Below are 9001 nucleotides of genomic sequence, written 5' to 3'. Positions count from 1 at the left end.
GCAAATCATGGCCTGTGGCCCAAAGCCAACTGAAGGCCCATTGGTGCAGGTCCCACGAGCTAAGAATTGTCTTACATTTTTATAAATTATTGTAAGAAAAACCCCAAACAAAACAAAAATATAAAAAATATTGTATGGAAACAGGAGATAGCCTACAAAGCCTAAGCATTTGTGATCTTGTCCTTACCAAAAAAAAAAAAAAAAGTTTTCTACTCTTCTAAATTTCATGTTTTATTTCTTTGTTTTTGTTGATTACATTGGCTCAAATCTCCAGTGTAATTTGGAGAGAAATGGCGGTAAGCTGAAATTTTAAGTTTTTTTCCCCCTCTATCTCAAAGGAGAGGCTATTTACACTTTGTCATTAAGTATGATGTTTGTTTAAGATTTTTCTATAGCCTTCTATAATGAGAACAAATAAAAATTCCATTCTTTCCTAATATTCTAAGATATTTAATCAAAAGGAAAAAATCAGACAATGCAGAAATTTAGCTTGCAGTGGTTCTAGGGAGGTGACACAGAGGGAGAGGATCTACAAATTAAATTCTTTTAAGAGGTTTCTTAGGCAGCATCTATTTCCTAATTCTAGCACCATTTCCATATTTTTCACTTTGAGTTGTTTGGCCTATGATTGTTTTCTATCATTCAATATCCTTTCCCTTTGCTAATTAAAATCCTTAGAAGTAGATTTTTCAAATTAAGATGTAAGAACCCTATGACGTTCAGATTCAAAAAATGTGACAAAAGTATATTGACAAGTCTATAACTATTCTACAGTAGAAATAACAAGGAGAAAATATACTTGTTTATTAATTTATTCATGTAAAATTTACTAAACATTTCATTGAGACTTTTGGAAGCCAGCATAGCTATTTTTATATTTTCATGTTATTCTTTGCAGACATTTAGATTACCCAGATAATCTTAAATAGGTTATTTTAGAAAGCTGCTATACTATTAAGTTCTGTTTATTTGGGGTGTGCAAGTTTTTTTGTAATATACTACCTTCTCAATCTTATAAATGTTTTATTGGCAATACGATCTCTAACACTGCTCAAAACACACAAATATTTGAAAGACATTTTGTTTAATTTAGTCCCATTTTAGTGTTCCTTTAAAAATTTTAACTGATGACTCTGGAAATTCAGCCAAAAGTGTTGTATCAAAAACTTGCTTGAATTTATCTAAAAATTCATAATCAGTGCTGAATCTGAACTTGTTTGCCCAAAGCAACACAGTCCCTGGCTGGCAAAGGTACACCATGGTGGCGAGCAGCTTGTCCAGATAGTAATGGTGGTAGACCACATCAGAGGCCAGGACGTAATTATAATAAAAAGTTGACTTGGGGAAGTTTTGTTCCAGGCCTTCTCCCCACACCAGTTCTTTCACTTCTGGCAGATGTGCAGTGCGTTTTAGTGTGTTCTTTAAAAGGTTGTATTGAAGGTTTCCCAGGACATCAGGCAAATCCGTTGCCGTGACTTGAGCACCTAAGAGAGAAAGAGAAGTGTAACAATTACCTGGAAACACTGGGGCATTCAGAGTGGACACACAATATACTCTCAGGAAGAAAGGAAAGCAACAGAACTGGGCTTCTCAACCTTGGCCCTACTAACATACAGGCTGGACATATTTGACATAATTCTACTGGGTAATTCTTTTGGGGGCTTGGGTTGGGGGCTGCCCTGTGCTCTGTAAGATGTTTGGCAGCTTCTCTGGTCCCTGTCCACTAGATGACAGTAGCACCTCCGCACCCAAATTACATTCATCTGAAGGTTTTATTTTTTCTTACATGAAGTATTCAGCAACCAGTTTTCTTTCCGCAAAGGATGATCTATTCTGTATGACTCTTGTCCTTATCTAAATTCATTAAATTAATTCTTAGGCATTTTAAAGCTAGTGACAATGGTTTACAAAATAGGTCACCAAATTAGTTTAAAAAAAACCCAGACCAAACCAAACCATAATACCATGGGCAGAAGTATGACAGATTAGTACCACTTCTTGTCCAGTACCCAGGAACTCACATCCTGCATTTTGGGTATAAATCTGCGTTCACCTTGCATGAACTGATTTGTTTTTCCTTCAAAATGTTAGTTGAAATATTTGCAGCAAAAGGCAGAAGACAACATAACGTAGTTATTTACAGCAGGGATGTGAAAGTCACACTTCCAGAATTTCAACTTCATTGCATGGTAATTGGTGGACCGGGCAAGTTACCCTACCTCTCTAAGATGCAGTAATCTTACCTCTGCAGTAATTCTAGCTCCTGACATTTGGGGGAGATTTAACAAGTGAAATCATGGCCAAGCACCTAAACCACAGCCTGTGATAAACCGCAGCCTATGATAAATCACATTGTTGTTGTCTCAGTAAAGCTCTTATGAAACAAGGTCAGGAATAAACAAACACACAAACCTAAAATACTGGCCACAATGGATACAAGGCCTGGTCCAGCACCAATTTCAAGTATTTTAGCATCTTGAAAATTCAATTCCTCTGTATGTTCCTCCAAGTACTGACATAAAGCCGTAGCCTAGAAAATATTTACAGTTGTCACATGGGCATTGGAACATGGCAAACCAGTAATGACCCCAATCCCTACCCCACGTTAAATATTTTAGGACATGTCAGTAATAGTTTGTTTATGAAAAGTTTCATCAGAATCAAAATATACATTTAATGATGAATTTAGGCCTCTGGAATATAGAAATTTTAATATGCATGAAAGGAAACAGGTTTGTTGAATCGCCTGCATCAGAGGACTCTTCATTAATCTCCAGGAACTGGAAGATCAGCCCATGTCTTGCAAGTCCGGGCAGTGTGGCCTACTGGGCAGCAGCTTCTTGCTCTGGTTTACCCACATCAGGCCGCCATCTGCTTTAAGAATGTTGTATAAATGTCTTCAACACCTCTCCTAGCCCCTAACAAAATTCAATTGCAATAGGACTTTGTCTTCTATTCTGGACAACTGGGCAGTTATTTTTTTAAGTGGTTCCTCTAAGAAACAGACTATCAGAACAGGGCTTTCCAAACTTTGGTGTGTACGCAAATCATCTGGGGGCCTGGTTCAAGACACATGTCCTCACGCAGGAGGGTCCGGGGTGGGTGGGGGTCAGGACTGCATTGCTAACAAGCCCCCAGGTGATGTTAGTGCTCCTGGTCCGCGAGCCACACTTGGAGCAGCAGTAGCAAGGAGATGTTAAAAAAAAAACCCCAAAACATGCAAATAAATTAAGATAGCTTTTTATACAGAAAACCAAATGCCCCTGGAGAAAAAAGAGTAATTATTTGCCATGTGGGGGGTTCCATATTAGGAAGACAGGGTCACTGAGAGCTATCAAGAGGACATGCGCTTTGAGGGGTTCTCAGGAGGGAGAGCCCTGCCCCGGGAGAGGCTGGCCCCATCGGGGTGCTACCCCGAGCCACGGCTTTTCTCAGGAACTGCTACATCTTCTCACATTACGAACATGCCCCTGCCCCTTCTTAGCCCTATTTGTAAGCTCTGAAGAGTGATCTTTTTTACAGAGAGCTGCACTAGAAATCACACAAGAACGGGGGTTTTCCCACTTTACATAAGCCCTTCTTTTACAGTTTTCAAGGGTTTGAGGTCCCAAGAGAGGCCAGGCTTTGGTGTGTGGAAGGCTGAGGCCTTCGTGAGAAGCAACAGCCCAGCGGACAAATCTTTTTTTTTTCATTCCTAATCTCTAACACCCCTGCTATGGTTGTCTATTTGCCAAATATATTATAAGAGAAAGCCATGGAGTAGTTTGGTGGTTTTCACACTTGTTGTTAAAGAAAAAAAAAACAATGAAAAAATTCATAGACACAGACAACAGCATGGTGATTACCAGAGGGAAAGGAGGGTGGGGGCCGTAGCAGCTGGTGTAGAGGCGAGAAATGGTGATGGGAGGAGACTTGACTTGGGGTGGTGAACGCACAATACAGTGTACAGATGATGTCTTACAGAATTGTACACCTGAAATCTATATAGTTTTATTAACCAGTGTTACCCCAATAAGTTCATTAAAAAAAAAAAAAGAAAAATCTTTGTTTGAAAGAAGTCACACTTATAAGCGTAAGGGGTAAAAATGGAGCTTCCTTGGTTGGGAAGAGCGAGAGGGGGTGATGCTCTAAGTATGTGGCCCCCCTTGGCTGTCTCTCCCTCCGCCTGCTCCCCACTTTCACCTTCCACCCGTACCCCAGATCACCCTGGGGGCCCTCAACGGAGCTGCTAACATGGGTGCACACTGCACGTGCAGCCCCGGAGCCCGAGGAGTACAGAGCACAGCCTCGCACGCAGACCTCCCGAAGCAGAATCTGACTTCTAACGACATCCCAGTTTGGTTCAATTCACACCCCTGCTAACGATGAAGCTGTTCCGATCAGAGCCTCTCTCCGCCCGGGCTGAAAGCCTGCGCAGTGGGAAGCGCACCAGAGCTGGCGTCCGAGGCCGCTGGCCCAGCCTCCTGTGCACCGCGCCCCCAGGGCAATAGCTTTACCTAATCATGAACTTTTCTTCATTAATTTAGTAATTAATTAATATTAATAATATGACATTAACAGTTACAGCTAACATGAGCTTGGGTGCTTTGCTTCATTGAACCCGCACAGCCCCCTCGGGAACTGGACATTCACCCGGCCCCGTGCCTTAAACATGGGATTGAAGGCAAACGGAGGCAAAGTGAACATCCATGACCACACAGCCAGGAAACAGTAGGTTTTCAGGCTCAAAACCAGAGTGTTTCCCCCATTTCGGTGCCACCCTCCCAGGGATGTTGCAGGGAGAACAGGAGATGCTTCCTAAACGTTTCTACTGGAATATCCACAGTATGAAAAGGAAATGAGGCCCCGGAGGGTCTACGGGAGTGGCCCCAAGAGACAGGCTCCAATGCCTAAGCTCTCAAGACGTGATTTTTTTTTTCCCCCTTGAAAATTCACATGAAGTTTCCATCCTACTTCCTGATATATTCAAGTTTATATTCATGTAAAGAATAATGTTTCAAGGATATAGCACAGAGGAAAACCAATGCTTATGGGAGAGATGCTATGTATTTTTGGAGCCCAAGTACCCCCGCCCCCCCCCCCGGGGAGGTAGGGCAACAACCTGCCCTCAGCTGGAGAAACACAGGATGTTCAAGTACTTGGCAGCTGTCCAAGGCAACACAGATGTGTAAGAGCATTAGAATGGTCCCCAGAAATCCTGCCAACCCAGTGTGACACTTGTCTCACCCCTGGCCACACCACTGCTCCGTAACTCTCTATTGATTCTTGAATGACAATCTTCTCGCCTGCAAACAGATAATACTCCTGAGTGTAGCTGGCATAATCTGTAGGAACAAATTTCTGCAGGCTCTGAAGAGATGGTTCTATGTTGTCAAGATCTGTGGGGCAGAAAATAAAATAGGTTTCATGATTTGTTGATTCAGTGCAAATACGTACTTAGTATAATCGGTAGGATGGGAACAGATAGAGAACTCTTTCAACAGAGGGCCGGTGCTATCAATGACAATGGCTACAGACTAGCACAAGACAATGATATGGAGTGACAGGGATATAAAATTCAGATATGACGTTTTTATTATATGATGAAATGCCAGAGGATGTCCCGAGTCCTTCCCTCTATTTAGGAGAGGGTGTAAAAAAAGGTGTGGCTCCATCCCCACACTCTGTTTTGACAACAGGAGAAAGCTAAATGGCACAAGGAAAATGTCACAAATGGGCTGCCCGGGTAAGGAAGACCTGGGCAAACAGGGACCTGACTATTTTTAGGTCTTGAAATAATATTCCTACATGTTGGCTAGAGTGTGTTCCTTAGATCCTTCCTACATCGGCTCCTCAAAAGGTACACGTCACCCAAGGATGAGCCAGCCCCACAGTCTTGGGAAGGTTGTCAGATGAGCTCTGACTATTAAGTTACTACTGCTTTAAATACTTCTTTACTCTCATGACCCACTCTGGCAGCTCTCAAATATCATATAAAATGAGAGGAAAAGAGCACCTGCTTGGAGGAGGATGTGAATAGAGGGTGAAGGGTGGTGGGTCTTTAAAGAAACCTACTCAGGAGTCCACCCCTGAGAGGCAGGTAGGACAGGCCTCACTGATTTCCACATGCACTAGGAGCGTTCTCCGCTGCTGGTCTGCAGACCGTAACAGGTTCCCAGGAAGAACGGTACAGAAACTTGGAGTAAGCATTTAGAATTTTTACAATTTGCTCATGTCTGTTGAATCTAATTACATGCTTCTATTTTACATGTCTTTGTATGTACTTTCATTTTGTTTCCCTAGAAATTCATTTTTGTTGTATTTTACCAAAAAAAAAAAAAGTGTTAGTATGTGACAGATTGGAAAAAGGTCTTTGACCATAGAATTCTCGGCTCTAAACAAAAAGACAAGCTTCCAGAGACCAGGGACTGCGCTGAGCTTGCCAGAACCTGCTAATAAAGAGTGGCCAAGTTAGTCCTGAGACGTCGTCCTTCCCTGTGATGTGCCCTGGTTAGGGTTGTGGGGCGGGGGCTGTAGGGGAGGGAAAAAGACCTATGGCCCTCACCTACCTCTATGCGAAGCTACTGAAATCTAACAACACCCACCCAATATTTATGAATGACCAAGGAGGTCCTACCGTCCCTCAGACGGCTGGGAGTCTGACTCTGAATTTGGTTTCAGAGACGATTAGAAGGCAGATGAATAGGCCATTGGTGACCTGTAAATATTTGATAACCAGTGTGGAGCAAGGGGAAGAAGCACCAATTTGTAGGGTTTGACCATGACCATGGTGTAAACACTCCCACCCTGGTGATTTCAAACTACCAGTAAAATGTCACTGGGAAAAGATGCGCAGCAACGCACCATCGTGGAGTATTTCTGCCATCCGGATACACTGCACATCGATGGCCCCGAGAGCATAGCTAATCGTCAAATGTGCTAAAATAATTTGTGATGAGCATATGTATTACCTTAGTTTTTTCATGTACCTTTGCCTTTTATATAACTGATTTAATTGTGTTTATATAACTTAAATTTCAATAATGGCCATGCTTAATAACCAGCTCACAAAATTCCTGAAATTCAGGAGCTAGTACAGACTAGCTGGTGCAAGGAGTTGGTAGAGGGCTGTGCTTTTTCTCAGAGGCTGTCATCAATGGAGTACCTCCCAGGAGCAGCCAGACCGTCAGGTACCCGTGCCAGCTCCCGCAGGCTTCTCCCCCGCCCCCCCCTGCTATGGCCAGACCGGTCATTCTTCCCCTCCTTCCACAGGTCACCAACCAGGGATGCTCAAGTCTGGGGGAAAAGTCAATGGGCTGATTTTGAATGGCTCATTCATTTCACAGTTAATAAGCTAATGTTTATACTTTCTTGCTCAACAGTGTAAAGAAATATGGGCATGTAAATATATTCCCATGAGACCCTTTCGTGTTCTACAAATATATAGAAATTTATATTTATTGTACATTAAATATTTTCATTTATTGTATCTATGCTAGCCTGATAGTTTTAGAGGGACCAGGTTTTAGAGACAAGTAGAGTTGCATTTTTATGTAAACAGTTCAGTAAAAATAAATAACATCCGAGTTTAGTAGAGTTGGAACATAATTATACCACATTAAATTAGTGTAAATGTTACATATGCTATATCTTGGCTTTTATGACATTATCTGTCATGTCTATCATTTACTAACTACTGAGTTCCTGTCCAGAAATGCAACCCTGATGGTTCCATTGTCCTGATGGGAAAATACACTTTGCTTTTCAAGGATCCTGTGCATGACAGAGCTGCCAGGAAAGCGTTTTGGGGAAAAGCAGAAACTAATGTAGATTTCATTTCTCTTTACAAGTTCTTCTTACAAAAATATACAATCCTCAATTTATACACAAGATAAAAAAAATGTGTGGATTTTGATAAGTAAATAATGATGCTTATGCTTGCATGTGTGTTTTCCTACTTAGTTTCATTATACAAACAATTTAGACGGATGTTAACTAGGCTTATTGTAGTGATCATTTCATAATATATCCAAATAAAGAATCATTTTGTCATACGCCTGAAACTAATATAATGTTACATCTCATTTAAAAATCTAGAGTTGAAGGAAATGCAAATTCTTGTGACAGAAGTTAGCGGGACAATGGCATCATCAGGAAAACAACTGAGCAGGTGTCGGGGCGATGAAGGAGGTTACCTCCTGCGGGTCCACAGGCGCCATCTTTCTGGACAGTCTTCTCCTCTGCCTCGAACCAGCCATCCGGGGAGCCCAGTCCTTCCCCCGGGCACCCAGGCCGCTGCTCGGAGCTCAGACACACGTCCATAGCTGGAGCCGGCTGGAGAGCAGAAAGCTGGACAAGACCCGAGCTGCTCAGCCCAGGCTGCCTGAATCTCTCAGACGGCTTTCAACGGCGCAGCTTAGCGCCTTAGCATCTGCTGAGTCGAAAAGAACACCTGCTTTTCAGCTTAGTTCCCTGGATGAGCAAAGCAGCCATTCAAGGAGCTGCTACCCTGGCTGTGCAGAGCAAAGTGGAGGGAGACCATTAAACATGACCGAACCTGTTCTGTGCATGAAGAAAGGCAAAAGCAGAGCGATTGGAGCTGAAGGAACAGTCAGGAAGTTGCCAGGGTGTAAAATGTACATCAGATAACTTTGGGAACTAAATCTTAATAAAGAAAATCTGGTCTAGCACTATGACCATTGGGAGCACCTTGTGGACTGAAATATCACAGGTGAGAAGCCAGGATTTGTAGCAAATGCAGGGCTGCTCCCTTTTCATCTGAGGCTTTATTGCAGGACGGTAGAAAGGGCCCCGTGGGGTGGAGAGCCAAGAACCCGCCTTGCTCCCGCTTTAACGCCTGCAATTCATTCCATCCCCTCCTCACCATGCCCTCATCAGCAAAACAGGGATAACGGTACCTGCCTACCTCCCAGGGCTGTGGTGAGGAACGGGAGAGCAAAGGCGATTAGTGCAGCCGGGGAAAACTCTTCCTGATTCAGAAATGGGGACCTGGCTGCTGGGA

At 42.9% G+C, this 9001-nt stretch overlaps 1 protein-coding gene across 1 annotated transcript; it reads right to left on the bottom strand.

The window, feature by feature from the left end:
• Positions 1-1089: 1089 nt before the first annotated feature.
• On the bottom strand, positions 1090-8301 carry LOC129064675 (protein-lysine methyltransferase METTL21C-like). The gene is made up of 4 exons (XM_054565785.1): positions 8175-8301; positions 5227-5378; positions 2413-2530; positions 1090-1484 (listed from the first exon to the last, which is right to left on the bottom strand). Exons 1-4 carry the CDS (start codon positions 8299-8301, stop codon positions 1090-1092), a joined length of 792 nt encoding a protein of 263 aa, XP_054421760.1.
• Between the last annotated feature and the right edge of the window lie 700 nt (positions 8302-9001).

This window comes from Pteronotus mesoamericanus, unplaced genomic scaffold (assembly GCF_021234165.1).
Source record: "Pteronotus mesoamericanus isolate MK-2021 breed Mesoamerican mustached bat unplaced genomic scaffold, CSHL_Meso_final contig_169, whole genome shotgun sequence".
Taxonomy (NCBI): domain Eukaryota; kingdom Metazoa; phylum Chordata; class Mammalia; order Chiroptera; family Mormoopidae; genus Pteronotus; species Pteronotus mesoamericanus.
The sequence above is the reverse complement of the archived record's forward strand: the minus strand, read 5'-3'. Positions and strand labels throughout refer to the sequence as shown.

Bases quoted from the DNA above. Each gene is read 5' to 3' on its own strand.
- LOC129064675 (XM_054565785.1), bottom strand. From the start codon at position 8,301: ATGGACGTGTGTCTGAGCTCCGAGCAGCGGCCTGGGTGCCCGGGGGAA. The intron at 5,379-8,174 runs GTAACCTCCTTC...TCTGCCCCACAG, and splicing joins CGCCTGTGGACCCGCAGGAG to ATCTTGACAACATAGAACCA. The intron at 1,485-2,412 runs GTTTGTGTGTTT...TTTCTCTCTTAG, and splicing joins CATTGTGGCCAGTATTTTAG to GTGCTCAAGTCACGGCAACG.